This window comes from Austrofundulus limnaeus, unplaced genomic scaffold (assembly GCF_001266775.1).
Source record: "Austrofundulus limnaeus strain Quisiro unplaced genomic scaffold, Austrofundulus_limnaeus-1.0 Scaffold980, whole genome shotgun sequence".
NCBI lineage: Eukaryota > Metazoa > Chordata > Actinopteri > Cyprinodontiformes > Rivulidae > Austrofundulus > Austrofundulus limnaeus.
The window spans coordinates 28,606-52,112 of record NW_013953382.1 but is presented as its reverse complement, the minus strand read 5'-3'; the positions used below and the strand labels follow the sequence as shown (position 1 = coordinate 52,112).

Below are 23,507 nucleotides of genomic sequence, written 5' to 3'. Positions count from 1 at the left end.
TGGAGGCCCAGGATGCTTCGATTGGTGTCTTAAGCTCATCCAGAGTGTTGGGTCTTGTGTCTTAAGCTCATCCAGAGTGTTGGGTCTTGTGTCTCTCAACTTTCAACTTTCTCTTCACAATATCCCACAGATTCTCTCTGGGGTTCAGGTCAGGAGAGTTGGCAGGCCAATTGAGCACAGTAATACCATGGTCAGTAAACCATTTACCAGTGGTTTTGGCACTGTGAGCAGGTGCCAGGTCAAGATGAAAAATGAAATCTTCATCTCCATACAGCTTTTCAGGAGATGGAAGCATGAAGTGCTCCAAAATCTCCTGATAGCTGCATTGACCCTGGCCTTGATAAAACACGGTGGACCAACACCAGCTGCTGACATGGCACCCCAGACCATCACTGAMTGACAACTCTTMTYGTTGKGCAGYRTTTYCTGCMACACTTTTTCCTTCCCACAGACTTCCCACTGAGGTGCCTTGATACAGCACTCTGGGAACAGCCTATTTGTTCAGAAATGTCTTTCTGTGTCTTACCCTCTTGCTTGAGGGTGTCAATGATGGCCTTCTGGACAGCAGTCAGGTCAGCAGTCTGACCCATGATTGTGGTTTTGAGTAATGAACCAGGCTGGGAGTTTTTAAAAGCCTCAGGAATCTTTTGCAGGTGTTTAGAGTTAATTTGTTGAATCAGATGATTAGGTTAATAAGTCATTTAGAGAAACTTTTCATGATGTGCTAATTTTTGAGATAGGGATTTTTGGTTTTTCTTTACTTTTTTGCCAAAATCATCAATATTAAAACAATATTCAGTTGGTGTGCAATGAATCTAACAAATATGAAAGTTTAATGTTTATCAGTACATAACAGAAAATAATGAACTTTATCACAATATGCTAATTTTTTGAGAAGGACCTGTATACATCAGTCACACACATATACATTAACAAACACTTTATACRTAGATAACATTACAGTACAGTATAAATAAATGAAATGCCACGGTTCTTTACATGCAATTTAGRTTTTTATCTCTTTTTGCTCACCTGACGCAGTCTGTGTCCCGACGAGGTTCCTGGTGCTTCTGCATCTTCTTCCTGTAAGAGTCCAACAGAGTTCTTTAAATTATAACTAAACCCTTTACTATTAAGTTCACATGAGCTGAGCAACCATATTACTCTAATAGTTTTATAAGATCCCTTCTGATTATGGTTTAAAATGTGATAATGTGATCACTGTATGTTTCTCAACTAATAAATGTCATATTTTACTCACATTACATATTATCAATCACAAAATATCTCCATGTTTCCCCTCTTGAGTTTGAGTTCTTTACAGCTGCAGTCAAATCCATTAAAATGTTTGCACACCAAATTTGGCCACACCCATATTTAGTGTGCACTAGAAAATTTATAASAGTAAGGAGAAAAAGAAAAACTGSCAACTCCTCTTTCTCTTTGGCAGAGAAACGACAGCCTGAAGCTGATGTATACTTTTTTGCTGTGTGTTTGCAGCTTTTCTACAGAAAATGTTGCCTAAAAGGCTTCTCAGTTCATCCAGACTTACCTCATCATCGTCATCCATTTCCTCCACAGCGTTGTAAATCTCCATGAGATCTGTGCAGCTAAGGTTACTGAGGGAGGAGGGGAGACGGCTCAGTGTAAAAGAGACACATTAGTGCAAATGATGCAGTTCTGTCATTTATCACCAGATGAAAATATCAGAATATAAAAATGTTGAGAAGTTCAACACTCACTTGACAAATTTCTGGAGGACATTTGAGATGATTTTTGCAGAGTGGGCAATCTTGCTCCTTGGCTCATTGAAAGTGCGAGCRTTGTGTGCGATATATCTGGCATCCCAGATTAATGCAGAGAGGCGCCTGTGAAGCACAGAAGATGAATGGTTAAAGCTAATGTTATGATACATAAAAGATGGAGCCAAAACCCACTTGACTGGAGGAACTGACCTGTAGAATCGGTTCATCAGACGCAGTTTGATGGTGCCCAGGTCGGTGGGATAGGCGATCACAGTGCAGTAGGTGGGATACTGGACCAGGTCCACCGGACCGGAAAACGGAGCTGCAATCTCTGTATCACAAACATGAAGGAGGGCTCATCTGTAACTCACACATATCTTAACCTCGTGTAAGTTAATGATGGAAAAGAAGCTGGCATTAAACAAAAAGGATTAGCCTGAGTACACACCAACAGTGATCAGCTGATCGATGCCGGCGATGATGCGTTCACACTCTTCATCCCTGTTCCTCTCGCCCCACTCGCCTGCCACAGGCTTGTACATCAGTTCTGTCATCTCCTCTGCCGTCACAGGGATCCCGCCTCCCTCCGTCTCCGGCTCCTGGGCTGTAAGACACACAAAGATTTTAAATATAGCCCCAAACAAAACTATGATCAGCTCCCAAAGTTTGTCCTTAAGATGGCTAAAGCTAGAACTTTTATTACCTTCATCAACGATAGGCTCCAAATCCCAAGGACTCAGCTTTTCAGTTTCCCCGTTGTCCCATCTGTGGAAAACAAAAACAATACTGCCAAAAATCAACACAGGTAACAATCAGCCAGTTTCTTTAGTTTGTTCAATCTACTACTAGCAAACCGCATACAAGTGTCACCATTTTGTTATTTCAGAAACAGCCTCACACACCTGACTTTGAAGCACTGGAAGAGGCTGTCTGGGTATTCTGGCTGGTAAGGCTCCTGGCAGACAATGGTCCCAAACCACCAGGCATCGTCAATCACCGAGCGAAATCTGTCGTCTGTCATTTAGAAAAGGAGAACACGCTCACATCAAGAGGGACTTTTTAAATTCACGTTTTTTTTTATTTTATTCAATTCATTTCATTCATAAAGACAAAATAGTCTATATACAATAAAATAAAAGTTAGAATTAAAATAGACAAAAYTTAAACTGATGTACAGGAATGTATGAGCCAACTTACTTGGTTGCCAGTTTCTACGGAGTGCTTCATCATAACTTTGCCTCAACACCAAAAAATCTATCACATCTGGCATGTCGTGATACCTGCACGGAAAATGAGTGACTTTAGAGTACAATAAATATTCAAGACTTTGTCTAAACTGTTGCTACAGGATAATAATACATACACTTTACTAAAGCTGAGCAAATAAAATAGATAAAATTTAAACAAGAGCTGCTTACTTGACTGAAAACGACTTGTCTGTGATTTTGCCAGTGCCGTGGTCAATAAGGGACAGCTTCACACAGCAGAGCGTTGGAGGACAAACTTCATATTTGATGCCAGTGATCTTCACGAACTCCTGGTCCTTGGAGAAAAAAAAAGACAAACGCACACAAGTGTTTTTACTTTATTACTAGTTTATAATACACTTTTAAATCTGAAGTTGAACATTGGTATGGTCTCTRATTATTCTGTAGAAAACCAACAGCTGTAGATATTTATCACTTGCCACAAAGAGGGATTATGTTTTTAACTCATACCCTCAGCTCCATTTTTTTCCACGGCTGTTTTTCTAAGATGATGGGGTAAAGCTCGCTCCGACTCACAGCCTCAACGTAGGCCTCGTGCCCCTGGCGAAAGTAGATCACCTAACGGAGGGGAAACAAAGATTTTTTTTTACAGTAATTCAACTTTAAAAGGCTGAAAAACATGTTGAAAAATAAACTTATTAGACGCTGATCAAATTTATTTCGATACGTGAAATCATTTTGTTTTAAGAAAAATCTAAATGAGTTGCTATTTRGTGCCTATATGTTACTGCAGTAATGTGACAAATTTCATAAATGAACCAGAAAATGCCTGTGAGGTGTAAATTTTCTGTTCTTAAGCCGACAATAGGAGCCACAGATACGGTCATGTACCTCATCACCCATTTGGGGRACAAAAGGAGACTTCCTGGGAATGACATCAGTGATCCACGCTGACGGTCTGAACTCATTGGACACTTCCCTGTTAATAGACGGTCTGGCCTTTGGACGCTGATTGGAGCAACAAAAAATAAAWTGTTTAGCATGAAGATATGAACCTGTTTAAATGATTTAATTTTTTTAAACATTGTGCCGTTTTTTCAATTTTTTCTACTATTGAATCTAAATCAGCATTTAAGCAGAAGCTAATTCCACAGCACTGGTAATCTCACCCTGGGGGAGTGAGACTTTGCCTTCTTAGCCTTTTCTTTGTGTTTCTTTGCAGGTTTTTCCTCCTCGTCGCTTTGCTGCTTCTCCTCCTCTTCCTCGTTTTCTTCCTCCTCCTCCTCAGAGCTGCTGATTGTGTGCCTCGCTCGTTTACGCGACGACAAGGGCGTGGAGGGCTGCAGGTTTATGCCGGCATCTGCTGTCCAGTCGGAGTACTCGCTGGATGTGTGACTGTGCAGACAAAAAAACAGGGTGAGCACCATATTACACAATACAATGATGGAACAAACATTTGACATGAGTTTAGTTATTCAGAAAAAGTAAAATAAAAATTGTTCCAACTAGGGTGTGGACTGGCTCCAGTCTACATCCCAGCACAGCTCCATTAGTACTTCGTTGTACCACCTCTGTTGTAAATTCTCTGAGTATGGACCTAATAAATTGGGGTGCACAGATGGCAGTTTTCTGGCTGATCACTGATCTTTAAAATGTCTGACTTGCAGATTCTGATTTTGACCTATATCAATCTTTTAAAAAAATAAAACACTCATGTTTTAAATTCACAACACCCTCAATATTCCAGTCTTTTACTGAACAACATTGAACAACACAAAGCTGTCTTAACTGGACATTAGGTAGTGCACGGCAGAGCATAAGGGGAAARTGGCGATTTTCTGCCAATTTTCCAAAATTAAGGAAATCAGTTTATTGGTGCGCCCCTGCTAATAAACAGGGTTCATGCAGGTTTCACTAAGTTAAATTTAAGACCTTTTAAGACCATTAGTAATGACATTTAAGACCAAATCGATGCATTGACAGAAACATTCAAATGGTCCCAGAAATTTTATAATAGAAACCTTTTATTGCTATCAATTTAGTTATTAAAGAATATTTTAATATAGGAAAACTAAATTATTTGTATGAAACGGTCATATCTGACTGSTGTGAACCGCTTTCAACCGAGTGAAAAAAAAAATCACTGAAGTCTCATTGAAAACACACTTTCCCATGTTTGAACAACAAGCAGTGGACATGAGTGAACTTCTGTTTTTAGAGCAGGTAAATAAGCCACTGTATGTTGGGGGGGGGGTTGTAGCGGCAAAGAGGTCAAAAACATGGAAGTAAACTGTGCCATGTTTGCCTGCAGTTATCATGGGATTTGTAGTTTNAAACTGTGCCATGTTTGCCTGCAGTTATCATGGGATTTGTAGTTTTATCATGACCAGTAGCAAACTTTTATCACTTCATGAAGACAGATCGTGTCGTCTGATTATGACTCAACTTTATTTATGCAGAGCCAACGGTTCTCAGGAATGATCAAAAGTTGAAAAAAATGAAGACTTGACAAAATTAAATTTAAGACCTTGGGTGAAAATCTGGGCATTTTTAAGATATTTTTTAGGCCTAATATTTCGATTTTCAAATTTTAGACATTTTTAGACTTTTTAAGACCCTGCATGAACCCTGAATAAATGATGCCTGATCAGCTAGAAGTCTTTACCACAAAACATCCTTTCAACTGATTTAGAGGGGAAAAGGTCTAAAACTTTTGTGCACACTTTGGCGTTTTTGTCTTTACCCGACATGCARACCCAAATCATCAGTGACTCTGGAAACTTGTCACCTACATACATTTTTGTTTGGGTGTTGTTGTGGAAATATTCCACTAAGGCAGAAACTTTTCCATAACAGGTGTAAATAATGGTTTTGGTATGAATTTTCTGTAAGTAAATAATAAAATCATTCCATAATATTTTTCTCAAATTTGAGTAATTCCATATTTTTTTCCTCTATTAGATCTAAAAAAAAAAAAAGGCTATTGTGATTGTCAACAACAATTTAATACCTCTTTTTTTATACTCTCTTAATGCCAGATGATTAGGATTTTGAAAACAGTACCCACCTGGTGGGGCTACTGTACAAATGATTATGGGCACGACTTCCTGTCAGAAACAGTTGAAGTAGMAGTAAGCTTTGGTTAACCAAGGTAGCGAAGCACAGACCGAGGTTTATTTGAAAGTAATTTGCGTTCTGATTAACAGTACAAACTCCATTTTTGTTTTGTTTACATTTGTTTGTTTACGACTGCATAAACATCCAGACTAAACTGAATAAATGATTACAACAACAGTGTTTTAAACACACAGACCCACAACAACAAAAAAGTGTCCCAGAGAAAAGCGGTATAGTTTCCATCGCYTTCAGTCGAGGAATCAAGAACATGGCTGAGAAATCATTTCTCTTAGTTTACAAACGACTGATGGAGGAAAAACCCACCTCCAGCTTTGTGGTTTGGACAACCACCGGCAAACCACYGGAGAAAAGATGCCAGAGGGATTTTAAAAAAGTGTGACGGGAATATCAGGTATGATTTAAAATGTATTAAAAGCACAGCGTTACTTGTTCATATTTAGCATTACTATTTTATTTAAATGCAACCAGTGTTAATGTAATTTATTTTTTAAAACAAAATGAAAAAACTGAAAGAATATCCTCCAGCAGTGATGATTCCATCATTTTTTGACTTGGGTTTGAATATAGCTTTATACCTTGAGGTGTCGCTGTTCCACTCCTCCTCATCATTAGAGGTGTCCAGTTCACTTCCATCCAGTTCATTTTCCTAAAAAAACGATAAACAAACAGAACTGTGAAACTTGTACGTTACACTTTTAAACAGACAYGGGGATGTGGTTCAAGTGATACCTCAGAGTGCGCCTCGGAACTGGCAGTTTCCTCTCCCTCCTCACACGAGAATTCAATCAGTTCTGGTGAACCTCTGCGGCCGTGGGATCGCTTTGCAGTGGGGGGCTCTTCATCGGAATCATCCTGGAAACAGGTAGAACTGACTGAGCACTCATTCATAAATAAAAACATTCAAGTGAGATAAACCTTGTGTCCTGTTATATCCTSATGTAAACATTTGATAACGTGCACAGTTTACACGGGGAGAGTATTTTATCTGTATCATTTTCTTTGATTCTGTAATTCATCCAGTCCAACACAAGATTTCAACACAAACTGAAACTTTACTACACACTATGTGAACAGTATTACACAACATTCAGAAATTCCTTTCTTCTACTGAGACCACCCTCCAATCTGAGAATCAGGGGTTAGATCCTCAGGTCCTGCATAGTGCAAAGACACCGAGTCCCCCATAGGTAGAATATAAAAAGTGCTGCATGARTATAAATACATCGTAGAAAGCACTGAATGTGTGCGTGTATGAACCTAGAGAGGTTACAAACTTTTATCATTTACAAAAAGAGAATCCTACCCGGCAGCTGTAGAAAATACGTCTCTTCTTTGTGTTGTACAGAAGAACCTCCTCATCTCCTTGGACTATTCGAATGTCCTCCTGGTTCCTGTTAAATGATTTTTCAATTGTTTAAATTGAGAAACAATGAAAAATTAATAAATATAACATAAATTATACCATTAATCTTAAATCACACCCTTAATGATAGAAGCTTCAAAAAATGCTGCATTTAATTAAAGATCCTGTAAGATTTGTTCGAGCTCAGATTATGTGTTAAAGATGACTTTCAGTTACCACCACAATAAATTTCACCTGTATGTCTATAAAACTGAATGAATTACAGTCATGTTTGTGCTTGCTAAAATGAATCAGATGTGGTGGTCCTCTTGAATCAGGTAAAAAAAAAAAAAAAAACACGATCAGCTGCACCTATAGCTGCTGGRTGCCAGTTCAGGAACCACCACTCTGCGTCTCCAGGCCTGCAGGTCCCTCTCAGTGGCCATCTGGCTGCGAGGAGCGTTTTGATGCATTTGCCTCACGCCCTCTACTTGTCCGCTGCGACGCAGACCCACGTTAGGAGGGGACTGCACATCTGCTCGGTCATTTACAGACACTGGAGGGAAGGAGGAAACAAAAGCTGGAGTGTTTCTGGAGGAGAGTCAAGGGTCAATAAGAACGATCCACAGCAACACAGATTTATTTTTTTTAGTCTATACCTCTGCGAGGTGTACTTGGTGCTGGTGCCGACACCAGGCCGTGGGCTTCAGCGTGTCCTTCTGCTCCAGCTCTGGACCCCCTCGTTGCTTCTGCCTGAGGCTGGCTCCGTCGGTCCTGTTGCTCCTGGAGTTGTCGGATGGCCTCGTCCAGAAGGCTGCTGCGTCTCACCGTGACCTCCTCGTGTTCTGCAGTCTGCTGGCTGATGACCTGCTCCACCACCTCRCCATCACCTGAAGATTAAACAGACAAACATGAAGATCTAGACATTTAAAAAACGTTAACAGTAAGGGGTTTCTCCATCTAGTGGGCTGATGACTGGTTGGAAGGGAATTACTGGTTAACAGGGCTGCAGGATGTTAGAAAAACTTGTAACATGATACTATTGTTTAATTATGCGATGACATCATCGATGCTGATAAACCCACTTTTTTTTCCTGTCATCACCATCATTTAAACCAGGTGTGAGTCTACAGGAATGACCAAATCTATTATTAGCATGCAAAACATGACTTTACAATACCTGAAATATGACTGCCTGTGATTTAAACAGATTTCTGATGAATTGATCAAGTATTCATTAATATTGTTGTGACAACATTCAATATTTTGTGCAATCATTTTGAATCATTTATTTAAAAGTAGTTTTTTTAAAATACTTTACCCAGGTTATATAATGAAAAAGAAAATCTTACTGGTGGCTACATATCCCAACTGAGGAACCAGGTGCTCAGCAGCAATGTTCTCCCTTCCAGGGACAAGACGCTGGTATCTGAAAAAAATGTCAAATATTAAAACTTTAAAATACTGCAGTGTTTATTTTAAAGAATACAATAGAAAAATGGTTATTAACAAAAAAAAAAAATTGCAATCACAGTTAAATACTGTATTAAAAAAGTAGATGTGCACGACATGACTTTACATTTAACTGGACACAAAGAATTAAAATAAATACGTTTTTGTAAAATACTCAGATGATGTAACGCAGAAAAAGACTGAAGGTGAATTATGAATAAAGGAAAATGATTGATCTCACCCACTAACATCTAAGATTCACATTTTTCTGTGTCAAGTTGTTTTAATAAAATCAACAAGCTGCTCACATTAGCAGCTCATTGTGCTGAAAAACATTACAATTTAATCTGAAGAGTCAAAATATAAAACCAAAAGACATTACTTATTGTTTCATTGACAGTTAATCAATATTCAGGAAAGTTTATGGTTTCTATACAGACAAAAACTGAGACGGCAGTAAAAACAACTCAGCAGCCCTAAAGTTCTTAGGAATAAAATCACTTCTCATGAAGGTCTTTAGCCAGAATCTCACCTGGCTGCAACTATTTGTGGGAATATTTGCAACAAAGTCTCCAAAATATCAGCAGTGGTTCTCACGTTTTACATACGAGTGGCAGAGCTTCATTGTCTTGATTTTAACAAAGTTCAGTCAGACTAATTTTCCTCTTGGAATAGTTGCAGAGTCGTATAAAACTGCCTGAAATCCTTATCAGTTTCCATAATTCTACAGGGTTAAAGCTGAATATTTTGAGAATGACCCTGTTTTGTTTTTTATTTATTTTTCTACTGTATGGAAATGTGTAGCATTCTGAAAACGTGACTCTCCATGTGTTGTTTGCACTGACAGAGTTTCCCTCGAGCTTCATGGGTTTCGTCCCCGAGCTCTTCTCATGACACCTGTGCTGTGCTTTGACAGGTGCATCAATGCAGTCAAACTAAATCTGCCACAGTCGCTGGAGTGGGTCATGCTGCAGTGAGCTGAGCACTTCCCACCAGCTGAGCCCACCTCCCCAGATAAAAGGGGAAAAAGTCTATAACAGTGGCCCTGAAACGGCATGGCATAAAAAGTCCYACCTACACATACCAAGTTGCCTGAGTCAACTATTAAAAGAAGTTAATATTTGAGCACGCAGCAGCAGACATTTTAGACAAATCAATAAAATCATCACCTAAACAAATTATCTGAATCGCATTTTCATTTTTTTAGTCAGAAAATTGTCCGCTTTGTTTTTTGTGGAGCAGCTGGACTTGTTAATTGTACTGCGTCCAGCCATTAGGTGGCGCCCATCCTACGCAGCTTCAACTTCCACCTTCTGGTCCTGTTTTTAACTAGTCTGAAAATAAATAACTTARAAGAATTGGTCCAAATCCACCCATCCTAATTTCTATATCGTTTTAAGAGCTTGGTGCATGAAAATAATCCAATGCAAAATGTGTCTGCACGGCTCGTTGAATATCTGTTAAACATAAATGAAGAGAATATTTTTTAACTCGGGCTTGTTTAGTTGGAAACGAGCACATTCCGCAAAACTGCAACTAACAATTTTCCCTACAGTTTTGAGTGGCTAACTAGCTGCAGCCCAGTGAAGTTTTGTGGTTTCGGGGCAATCAGAACAAAGCTGGCGTCACTAAGATGTTAACGTCTGATGGCTCAGCTACCTCGGTGGATGGGGGTTCCCATCGACATCTACCAGGAAGGGCGGGGGCATGAGATGGGGGGCCTGCTGCGTCTGCTCATCCAACACAAAGCCGTTGGCATCCCGAATGAGCGGCCTGTAGTCTGTGTGGAAAAACACCTGGTCTGGAAGCTGCAGAGACCAGGAGAAGCAAGGATGTCACAAACAGCTTCACCTTGCTGCTCTGCTTTATAAAACCTCAAACTAAAGGACAAATCAACATTTATTTTTGATGGACGGTGCAACATTTCAGAGACGGTCTCAGACAGAAAAACTATGCGTCTTGCCTTTTCGTAAGGCTTGGAGCTGCCGAAGCCGAAGATGAGCAGATGGCCATGAGAGTCTGTGCAGGCAAAACGATGACCATCAGGAGTGAATTTGCAGTCAAACACGGCTCCGTGACCCTGACCTTCAATCTGGAGRGGAAAACAAAATCCAATTTATTTACGAGAAGACGGCAGGATAAATGTTCTTTTCCTCTTTGGTTTTCTAAAAGTTGAAACATGAGCCATAAAACGATCCACGCTCCTTTCAATTCTAGCAGCTCCTGAAGGAAAACATTTGTTTTAAATCACATTTTTTTCTATTTGTCTAATCCATGTTTTAGGAGAGTACGTGCTGTATTTAACCGCTGCAGTCTTTCTGTACGTAACCATATTTAATTATGTGCATCATGTAATATCCTGAAACAATTTCATGAAGTTGCATAGTTGTGTTCTCCTTTCTGCAAACAGACTTTTTGCCCGTGCAGAACATTTGTGTACCATGTTGAAGTAATGCTGCGTGTTCGTCCCTCGCTGCAGATCCCAGATAAAGACGTTCCCGTCGTGGCCAGCAGACAGGATGATCCTGGGATCAAAGGGGTGTGGCTCCAGGACAAACACCTCAGCCTCGTGGCCCTGAAGACAAAAACGTCAAATCAGCGGTTTTGTCAACGTCAGCTCATCTACTGAAAGCTGCCAGCGCTGCGTTATTTCCAGAGAAGAGGAGAAGGAAGTGGTGGAGTATTACTTTGAGGATATGTAGCAGCTGCCCCGTGTAGGAGTTCCACACTTTGAGGAGATGGTTGTTCACAGCCGTGACGACTGTATTGTCATGACGATCCCACGCTACCATGGTTACTTTGGGTTTAAAGTAGCTTTCTTCTTCACTCGTTGGTTCAGCACTGAGAGAGAAAAAAATACATTTATAGAAGATTTACACAGTAGGTGTTAAATAGTTRCTAGTTTTCTGAGCCTAATCMTTTCACACCAGTAACAATAACTTAYARCCTGTAAYGGCTGATATTTTCTAAGTAAATAGTTTTTTTTAAGAAAACACTTTTTGCATGACTGAGCTTGTTCTTCTCTTTTGTAATATTTTGTGTGATTTTTGTCCACTTTTTCAAAGATTACTAACCAGACGGTAATATATTAATAAAATACATTATTTTTTCTATCAAGCCAGAAAACAATATTGTAAAATGTGGTAGTGACTTCAAATAAATGAAATAAACGTTAAACAATTGTCAGYGAAGCCACTTTTTTCCAAGTCAGATGAACATGAGCAGAAATTATTCCGTCTGAATTTACAAAATCAAAACCTTAAAGCACGTTTTATATTACTAAATTGAATCGTGTACATACAAAGTGTACTGAGAGTGAGACGGAGGCTGAAGCAGGCTTGGAAACAAACGATCAATAAACTCTCTCTATTATGCAACAAAGCAAACTGGAACGTCATGTCCATTTTTGCTTTTTAATGTTTTTCTATTTGAAATTTATTGCAACTGAGAAATAAGTGCATGTAAAAATTTCAAACTCTTCCCCCTTAATTTCAAGGGACAACAAGCATCTTTCTGTAATGGTTTGGTAATGATAAAGTTCGTTTACAAAATACAAACAACCCGTTGTTTACTACATGTAAAAGTGACTACAACAGATGACAGAGTTGAGACAACTGAACAAACTTTTGGATAAAGACATCAGTGTGTGTTTTGCTCGGCTGCACTCTGGCAGCTCCTCCATTATCATCTCTGGCCACAAATCAAAGAACACCAAGAAAAGAGCCCTTTAACCCACAACACACTCAGTCCTTACCCAGGAAGAGTAGCAGACATGTTGAGCAGGATGCACCTCCACCTCTGCCGCTGATGGAGCTTCCAGATTCGTGCAGTTCCATCCCGACTTCCACTAACAAACCTGAGACAGGAYGACGCCTCGTGACTTCCTTTGTAAAACGTTGCATTTAACAGAGTGTGGAGAAAATACATACCTTTCACCTGAGTGACAAAACTGGATGCTGTCAACTTTGTCCTAGAAAAAGATGTGACATGCAGACAGTGTTTYGTTTGTTTCAAATTGAAAACTGTGTAACTACAAGTTTAGGTCAGAAAATGTCACTTAACATGCCACACAATTAAACTCAGCGTACCGTGTGCTCGTGGAGCTCCGATACCTTCTCCGGGCTCCCGTTACCCAAATAATATATCCTAATGACATCATCGGTACTTCCTGTTGCTAAGAACATCCCACCTGAAAAGGAAAACATTTGATTCAGGCGTTTAAACCAGACTTTACAAAAAATGTTTCTAATTCAGAAAAATGTTCATAAAAATCAAAACAAAGTGAACTTCCATGTAACGCCAACAACATTTTGACACGTTGAGAAACCAGCGAACAACAATAGCCTCGTTACCTGGACTGAATGAGGAGCACACAGTCTGCACTCCAGGCCTCGGCCGTTCGATAAATTTATGTGGCCGATCGCTGGAAGGAAAATTTWAATTTATTACCAACCACAAATTAAGCTCGAATGACAATTATGACAAAAACAAAGACAAAAGTCTCTTCAGAACATGATGATGCTCACTGCCAGCTTTGCTACAAACACACGCTTGATAAATGTAGTTTAATCTTCATTTCATCAGATCAAAAGGATTTACTAGCTTCTAGTTGTTTTGGAGTTATTCAGGGACGTTTTGGTAAATCCCCAGCCAGTTGTTTGTGTCATCTGGCTTCTGTCTGCTCACTCAACTAGAAAAGTCCTAAAGTCTTCTTTTTATTGGCTTTCCCAAAATGTTCAAAAGAAAAAACTTCAGCTGCAGTTTTATTTTCTTTGTTTTAAACAATATATACTTGTAAATAAAGGGGGATAATAGATAGTCAAGAATCAAGATTTAATGATCTATATAAGTACACTACAGTGTCAATTATATGGCTCATTCAAACCAGTGTACTCGTCTCAGGTTAGCAAAGATGCACAAAAACAAATACATAATCTGGTGGTAAATTATAAATAATAATTATAATTTGGCCTAAAAGTTCTGTTTATTTTTCTTTAGGAACTTTTTACATAAAAAGGAAACAGTTTCAACTGTTGAATCGCTAAAAGCTCAATTGTTGGAAAACAATTTAGATAAAATTATGATTTTATCTACCGCTTAAAAAAAAGGGGTAAAATTTCAGCTCTATCGCCTATCGCCATGTCTAAAGCACATTTAAAAGGATTTTTTTTAACTTCAATAAATTATTACATCATTATTATTTTTAAACACAGTTAATAAACAAATCTGCTCACCTAAAGTTGATGTTGTTGGCATCCCACTGCCAGAAACAAACTGTGGCATCTGTTCCAGTTGACAGCATGTAACGTTTGGAGCCCTTGGCAAACGGTGAAAACTAGAACAACAGATCAGACACACAGCTTACTCCAGTTTTATTCTGTTGATAGTATTTAGTTCAACAAAACAGGTTGAATATTAATGTCCCATCCAGCTCTCCTCAGGAGAAAAAAAAATATTGATCTTTCTCGAGTCACTATTGACATCTTCAAGGTTAAATTTCATTTTCTGTCCTGTGTAAAAAGCAATCATTGTTTTAAATTATTAAAAATAAGATGAGGTAAACAGCAGGGTGGAGCACTAGAGGATTCTGTTTTTTTAAAGGAAGCTTGGTTGGACCACAGTATTGCCCAACACACATTAGCTTCAGCTTTTCATTTTATTACGTGATGTAGAGCGGGGGTGTCCTAATCTGTTCCTCGAGGGCCACTGTCCTCCATGTTTTACTCAWTTCCCTGCTCCAATACACCTGATTCAGTGATTGAATGACCACTTCAAGTTCTGCAGAAGTCTGTTAATCACTCATTTTTAAACAAGGAAACATCTAAAACCAGACTGAACACCCCTGATGAAGATTTAAAAAAAAAAAACTTGACGAGCACAATAGAGATAAGTACATAAATAAAACCATGCAGGAAGAATTTCAGAAACATAGCTGACCACAAAAACAAGACTTGCATTGCTTTGTAGATTACTACACAAAGGAAATCAGAGTGGAAACAAAAAAAAGTGTAAAATATTTAACCTATTTTTGAGAAAAACAAACAGTTCACAGAGCTAATTCAATAACTCAAAATACTGTCACTAAAGTCATGTCCAGCCAGAAAAACTGCTTTTCCAAAATGATCTTTTAAATTTGTTATTTCTAACAATATCCCCGTAACACAGCAGTTTCTAGAAATGTCTTCATTCAGGAAGGAGACGCCAGAATCAACCCAACAACACCTGTATGCAGAGGTAGACATAAGGATATTTTTCAGGTTGTCCAGTGGACAACCTGTTGACAAAACCTGGTTGTCGGCAAAACATTTTGGTTGTCCAAAAGAATCTCAAGAAAAATGTAATGTAACACTTATATTGTTCTGTAGATGAAGTTTATTATATATAATTGTTCTCAGTCAGCCAGGTTGACAGGAGCTGCATGAATAAAATTTCCTAATTTTCTTCAAATAGAGTTCAACATTCATAAGCTTCTTTCTGCTCATAGGTCAACATTTTCACTTAAATAGGAGTATCCTGTGTACATGGCCTTATTAAAAGTTACAATTTAGTGTTCTGTTCAGTTTTACCAAGTTTTTTCTCCCTTTTATTTTTTACAAATGATGGACATCTTTAATCAGAGAACTTTAATCAAGGTCTTATTTGCTTGGCTGTCCACCGGACAACCAGGAGACASGATCTGGTTGTCCGAAACGAAAATAGGTTGTCTTGGACAACCTAAACAATGGTTATGTCTACCCCTGTGTATGTGATGCTGTGACTGCTCTAAATTACACAAAAAAACAGGAAACAACACAAAACATGACAAAAAGACAACATTAGATCAGAGATAATGTTTCTTTGTGTTAACAGCCAAAATGCAATATTGGCATTTCCAATTATTTTTTTCATTTCCTCGTTCGGTTGAACTGTGGCCGACTCGGAGCTCAACATCAACAATGTAATAAACTTTAAACAGGCCCTCTAATCGACCAACTTGATGGCAGTCTGCTGGATGAGCGGCAGAGAGAGCAAGCAGCTGACAAAGACATCAGTGTGACTGGAGAAAATAAAATTAAAACATCCTGTCACTTCTGATGTAACCATGAGTCATAAAATATAAACATACAAACTTAGCTGAGAGGTGTGTTGTTTCAGTCCAAAGTTACACTGATGTCTCAAGACATGAAGACTCTCAAACATCACAAATACAGCAAACAACACAGAACAGTCTATTTTATCTTTATAAATAAACCGTTACAGCCAGCAGCACATAATTAGTGACAGAACTAGAACATTTTTTTTTGCAAACATATTCATCTTGACTTTACACTGGCAAAATGTTTTGATTGCTCAGAAAGAACCTTTTAAAATATGACCTCAATTGGTTTGTTTCTGTCTTTAGCTGGTAGAGAACTGAATGCCAAAATATTTCAAGTGAACACTGTCATTTCCACCCTGGGAAGCAGGTACGCAAGCATGAATAGACTGATCTGAATAACGGTTTGGACTACAAGATGCACAAAACTAAGGAATTCTTAAGGATCCTTTGTAGCAAATCTGAAGGGGAATAGTCGACGTGTGATCACGTGGTTGTTTGACATTCGTTGTCTCACACCTTTCATAGCCTGAGACACACCTCACCAAGCTCCAGGGAAACCAGTCCCTGTGGTACACATCACTGCACTGGGTTTCTTCCCAGTGGAGTGTACAGTGTGGAAAAATAAAAACCCTCTAACACCCGCCTTTATTTTCCCCACAAATCTGTCCCGATTAGAACACCACAACTTTTGGCAGACGCACTCCTCCGTGCACAACATCTGTGAGTTTTTGACCATTTAACTCTCTTTATGAGTCTGCTTCTGGGTACAACAGGTGGATTCTGAAAATGGAATACTTGAAGCAAAATGTCGTGTCTGAGCACTTTCAACATAAACACGTCCACAAACTTCTGAACAATCATAAGAATTTCTAACATGAAGGAGGGTGAAAAGTTCTCCTGGTGGGTTGTGACAAAAAGGGGCGGAAAACTCGAACCTGCAAACAAAATAACGCAATTTTCATCATGCAACTGTGACACCGAGAGCCAGGATTTTATATTGGGCCAAAAAGTACAATGCGGCTTTGAGGAATGATGCTTATGTAGGGGTCACCTCGAGTGAAATAATCAAGGAAACTGTCTTGGACCTCAGACCTCTGATGGACATTTAAAAGGACAAAAACTCTGAGGTCCAAGACAGTTTCCTTGATTATTTCACTYGAGGTGACCCCTACATATCCAGAATCCAGCTGTGGGTGTGACTGACCTCATCTTTAAAAGGTAAAGCTGGCTGTTATGAGTATCGCTGTCTGGCCGACACCAAGTAGAGAAYGCCTCGCCTCTCTGGCTATTCCACATTATTTAAGTTAAAAGTAGGAAAGCTAACACCTTACTTCCTCCTTTTCTCAAAACCTAACTTGCCAACCCTAAGTATTTGCCTCAAATGTCTGRTATTAAACATCTAAACTTGGCGTTTGTGTTCTATTTAAGTGCCTGTGGTTGACACTTACAGAAGCTCGAAGCGCTTGTTATTGTCGATCCTAAAATTTCATAGGAAACTGATTGCTCACAATTAAGTGTACTTTAGTGATTTTGTCTGATTTGTAAAAAAAAAAAAAAAAACGATCGCATTTATTTATGGATCAAATCAAAATTCACTGACTGAGGGTCACTTTTGTGTGTCCATTCACTTTGCACGGGAAGAGTATTTTACTGAAAATAAAGAGATCCTTGCTAAAATAGATTCCTTATAACATTGTTATAAGAAGGTAAGGTTAAACCTTTACACTTAACTACCTTAATAAAGTTATTTTAGCATAGTGGTATGAAGAGGAAAAAAAAAGTTCTACTTGTCCTTCCTTTAACGGACAGGAAAGAGCTTTAAAAAAATACTAGTATTATTATTAGTAATAATAATATAACAGTATATTACCTGTAGGGAGGTAATAGATCCACTGTGTCCTTGCAGCACAGCCACGGGGGCACAGGTACGAAGGCACCACACACGGATGGTTTTGTCACAACTTCCTGCAGCAATTAGTGTGTTCTCATAGTTGACAGCCAAGTCTGTGATCTCTGCAGCATGTCCTCTCAGCGTTGAATGAAGCCTTCCATCAAAAGAAGACCAGATCTTCACTAGACAATCATCTGAGCCCTTAAAAAAATGGAAAAAGGAAAGTATATAATTTTTAGTTCAGGGACAGAAAAGTAAGATTCGGGTCCTAAATTAGATATTTTCACAATGATTTAAATGTATCCACAGTCAGATGAGCAATTCATCCATTTAATACAGCCGGTCATAGAAATGTGAGTTTATCAGTTGTAGCAAATGTTGCGTCTTACTGTGAAGATACGAAGACCGGTTCTATCAAACGCGATACAGTACACTGCAGACAGATGCCCCAGAATACGCCGATGCAGACGCATGTGCTCGTAGTTGCMAACAGGACTGATGGAGCTGAAGCGCTGCACTCCTGTCAGCTCTCTCCCTCGATACACCTTTACTGTTGGAAAAGACACAAAAGATGAGAAAACAGTGATGAAACCTTCCAGATGGGCTGGACTGCAACAAAATGAATTTAAAATCGGGATAGGGTGGAGTGCTGAGGGGAGTCAAAATAGGATGAAAACACTTTATGCGGTTTTTCCAAGACCTTATCACAACCTTGTTTTGCCTATACATTACTTTTTTAAATGTTTTTTCTTGTATCAWTCATGTTGACTGCACATTTCTGTTTTTAAAGTAAAATGAACACGCTCAACATTTTTACTGGTTTCGGATTTAATATATTTTAAAATTGATCATCAAAAACAAAAACTGCTTTAAACGATTTTACCTTCCATTTGATCATAACATATGCTTTTATCAAGTTATTTTTCACTCAAGCTCATTAAAACATGATTCTCTACAACATTAAGGAATACTGGAAAAAAAAAATCTCTAAACGTGGACTTCAGAGAAAAACTGATCTGGACAGAAGCATGTCCTCAGACGTGTTGTACTGCTGCTCTACATTCACACAGAAATGGGCTGCGGTGTATGGTCAGTGCTGCGGTCTCATAATCCTGAGGCTGTAGGTTTGAGCCCAGGCTGCATCAGTATTAACATCCGGCACAAAACAATTGCCAAATCTTTCATGTGAAAGCATTTGCTGAGGCGACCCCTTCAGAAGGGAGAAGCCGAAAGAAACCACAACTCTATGTTTACATCGAAAGCCATGAGGACCCTGAAGRTGTATGTGTGTACTTGTTTCTACTACAGAATGAGGACCATTTGCACCACAGTTACTATCAAATTTAGGTCTTTGATGTAAACTGAGGACCTCTTCAATGTCCTCACTTTATTTCCAGCTGCTTTACTAGTTAGGTTTTGGTTCAGGTTAGGGTTAGGAATAGACCAGATTGTTAKGGAAAATGTCTGGGTTAGGCATAAATACAGTTACAAAAATGAACGGAAGTCAAATAAAGTCCTCAGTTTGAGGCAAGTACAAGGATGTTTGTGTGTGTATGTTTTATGTTCCTGCAGCAGGACAGACTTCAGATGGAAAACACTGCTGCAAACAGGTTTAACAAGAATCACTCTGAAAGTCTAAAGGCAAAAGGTGCCTCATGACAGGATCAACCAGGACTGATAAGTTTTGAATTTAGGTTTTGAGTCAATACAAACACAGTAAGATGCAGTGATTAAAAAAAATCTAACTGAATCATGACAACAATGAGTCGAAACTAAATTTATCAATAAAGTTTTCTATAATAAACCAACAATGACTTCTAGGCCACAAAACCAAGATGAAATTTRAGACGAAAGTGCAGCAAGTGCACACAACAATCCAAGCGCATCCTGTGGCTCATTTCATTTGTTACCACACAGAGGAATAGAGAGCGACGTGAGACCTACCCAGGTGTGGAAGTTGTTTGCTGTTCAAAGGCCTCTCTGGTGGTCTGCCCCGGTGAAGGGCTGCATATGTCGAAGCTTTCAACCGCACATTGTCGCAGTCTGAAGAAGAAAATATTAAAAATAAATAAGTAAAACACACAGTTTACACAGAGATTTAACAGTTAAGCAGATGCATTGGGAGAACCAAATTTTTCATCTGTGGCAACTGCACATGTAAGCTGTTGGAATATTTCTAATAACTAAACAATTTGAACTACATAAACGTTTTCTGCTTAAAACTKTACAAGATGATGGTACCTTTTGCAGTTCTGAGCATGGACTGCTTTCCAGACCCCAGCAGYGAGTGTACACCTGGGACACATGATGACACCTCTTTGTCAAGGAGTGGTCCAATTTGTTTACATATCCGGAGCAAATGGTCAGGTGCTATGTGTCTGTTGGCCACGACCTGTCACGGAAACCAAAGCCAGAACAGTCAGCTGCCACAGAGTACTACCACTGTAAAACAGACTGGCCYAATGACTGAAACTGATTTAATCTTCTCATTATTTTTTCTTTAGCAACATCTTTCCAAAACTATGCATTGGTAGGTACAACAATTAACCTGTAATGTAAGGTTACTCTTCTGCTAGGACTAAAACATTCAAAAACAAAGCAGAAAAACAAAGAAGGTAGAATATGAAATAATGAGCTAATCTGTTTCTGAACTGTGCAAAACTTTAGTCAGTTAAATGTGTGTATCTGTCAATATTTAATGTTTCCACAACTACYGTTTCTGAAACATGCCTGTTCTTCTAATGTGCAGTGGCTTTCTGTTTCTATTTAACATTAATAAAAATTGTTATACAMTTAAAAGAACATTAGTTGATTTGCAATAACTTGGGTTAAGCTTTGCACACTAGTATGAAAGGTATTTAGTCCCCTGTATTAGTGTACAAATTGTAACAATTTGCTATTTCATAAATTTGTGTTAAAGTAGTCCTTTTCATGTCTTAGTCCTCCCATAAGGCGTGGCATCTTATGCAAATTTGTCTTTTTTTAATGGACCAATCACAGCACAGGTCACAAGCAGAATAACGAGGCGATGGAGCAACTCGTCCTGTGATTGGTCGGTAAAGCGGCCTGAAGCGTAACGAGAAGCCGAACTACCCAGCCTAGCTGCAATACGACAGCTGTGACAAAATAACATTTAACTCCAATTTAATGCRGTTTTCACGGCCCCCTTCCAAAAGTTTACTCGCAAAGGTTTATTCGGCGGGGACTAGGTTTGTCTCTTTTGCTTATTGCACTCAAAAGATAYGAAACCGTAGTCCAGAAGGAGACAGAACAAAGACCGTAAACAAGCACAGAGCATGAACACGCACACACACACATACAGCCCCTTGTCAGAGGACAATAACAATCGTCTACAATGAACTTCAATTTTAAATAAAGCTAAATCTCACCACATCTTCATATGTTCTCGGGTGCTCGTTTCCCAGCCAGTCCAATCTTCCTGGTAAGAGCTGTCAAAATACAGAGTTTGATAAAAAGTGGAGTCTTGGAAAAACCGAGCAGGAACACATTTAGCTTAAAAACCGGGTGATGTCAAATGAGTGAGACGAAAGGGGGTATTAAAAAGTCGACTGAGTTTGGCAAGTTTTATGCCGAGACTCCTTCAACACCGACGGAYAGCCGCTAGTTAGCATTTAACGARCAAGCATTTAGCTAAAATACAGACCTGATGTTCCTCTAGTTCACGGGCGAGGACCTGCGGAGGATTAAGAACACGTTACCGATCAGAAAGCCGCTAATAACYATTATTGTCAACTATGCTGGAATACAACAAACTATGCTAGTCAAAGCTCGCCAGCTCACCTCAGCCGCTCTCTGACAGGGACCCGTAGTTAGGAAACGAGAAATCAAGTAATAGAGCTCTGAAATTAAACGCAGAGTTATGTTAGCGGCCAGGAATAAAAAACACTTGGCAAATCAATTAGCACGACACGTAAATGAAATGTTGGGTTTACTTTCTGCGGCTTACCCGACTCAAGGAGCGAAATGTTCCGATTTTTGGCCATGGAATCGGCCGCGTTTTGGAGAGGTGAACCAGATTCCGGGAAAACTTTATGGCTATAGAGAATGTGATATATTTATTTATTTTTCGGCTACACGGCGCTGACCTCCCTCCACGGTTGCTCCCGCTTTCTATTCAGCCTGTTTGCAGTCGCCATTGGAAGGATGAGGCCTCGGCGATACGACTTACTTCCGCCACCGCGGAGGAACACAGGAAAAGGGGGGCAGGGAGGAGGAGCGGTTCAAGCAAACAAAAGACACACGTAGAAGTTAGCTTGAAGGCTAGCAACAACCATGCTACTTAAACGTAAAATGAGACACATTCAGCCTTTTCTTTTTAATTTAGACTAGGCTATGAAAACAAAAATACACACAATGCTGTAATGATACTCCCCCATCCCCCCACCTTGTTTTCAACAAGGTCGTGAGCTTTGCATCTGACGTCATTGTTGTTAGCTTATGTTATTCTTAATTATAGATTTAATTATGCAGTTTAAAACTGTCAGATCAGTGATTTTACAACATAGAGCACAAATATGCCATTAATCGAAAAATATTCCTACAGCTTTGTTTTAATAATACCTAAATGGACTTAATTCTGCAGTTTTTAATCTCAAACTACTTCCACAGAAATAACTATCTGAACTCAACTGATGTAAAATTAAGCTTACATTTAAAGTTTGTTGTATATACGGACTACATATGAAGCAGATCAACAAACAGTACAACACAAATTTGTTGTGAGGTTTAAAAAAATTAAAATGGAAATATTTCAAGTGCACTAAGGTTTATTTTTTGCCTCAGGAATAAAAACTGTAATACACTTGATGTTAAAAAAAAAGCCTCCAACAGCCATAAGCAGAGGTTTGTCTGCACTTGAGTTACATCTGTTCAAAYGTGAACCATAGTTTTAGATGTTTGCACAGAGGCATCTGTATTTATGGACTTGTTTTGGTTCATATTTTTTGTCTCAAGGTTATAAACAGCTCTCAAGTAAAGCATCAGTAGGTGTCCAGTTTTGAATAATGGTTTGATCAGTATATGGTGAAATAATGAAACTTGGGATATCGTTTTGTAACGTAACTGATTTAAAACTTGGAAACTTTATCCCCAGCTTGTCTGGTGCATTCCTTGGTCTTCATGATTCGACTTGATCACTAGTGTTCTCTCTCATTTGAGGCCTTCACAGAACCGCTGTCTCTGTAGTGAGCTTAAATTATACACAGGCGACTTTTGAAGGCACCTAGATAGATTTTAGTTAGGGATATCAGAGTAAAGGCGGCCGAGTACAAATGATCCATTTTCGTTTTTTTAGATATTTACTTGTGAAAACTTAAGTGTTAGTCTATCATAAAATCCTAGCATATCATAGTTTGGCAGAAAATTCTTTTCAACATGTTCATTATTGCAGCTTGCAAAGTATCTATAAAAGTACACATAACCTTGTCAATATTAAACCATAAATTATTACATTTAGATGCAATGCAGCCATTCTTTGCATCTTTAAGTACTTGGCCAATCAAGTGAAACTATAGAGAAGTGAGAGAGAAATCAGGGGGTGGAGGATAGCATCTGATGTGGTCATAAGTTAACAGTATCACAGCTGCATGTTTTCCCAATATTGTGTAGCTCTACAAAATACAGAGCACTCTGG

General features: G+C 38.9%; 1 protein-coding gene across 1 annotated transcript; it reads right to left on the bottom strand.

Moving 5' to 3' along the window:
- Window positions 1-4,225: 4,225 nt before the first annotated feature.
- brwd1 (bromodomain and WD repeat domain containing 1) lies at window positions 4,226-23,416 on the bottom strand (the record flags this gene model as incomplete). The annotated part of the gene is given in 24 exon segments (XM_014029961.1): window positions 4,226-4,348; window positions 6,667-6,737; window positions 6,821-6,943; window positions 7,395-7,482; window positions 7,806-7,989; window positions 8,093-8,323; window positions 8,786-8,862; window positions 10,545-10,693; window positions 10,849-10,977; window positions 11,326-11,460; window positions 11,573-11,726; window positions 12,640-12,741; window positions 12,815-12,855; window positions 12,974-13,074; window positions 13,238-13,308; window positions 14,120-14,220; window positions 17,834-18,055; window positions 18,244-18,404; window positions 19,799-19,897; window positions 20,096-20,246; window positions 21,244-21,303; window positions 21,519-21,548; window positions 21,656-21,714; window positions 21,822-23,416. Coding segments are annotated over 24 exon segments (2,699 nt in total), but the record flags the coding sequence as incomplete, so codon positions are not given.
- Between the last annotated feature and the right edge of the window lie 91 nt (window positions 23,417-23,507).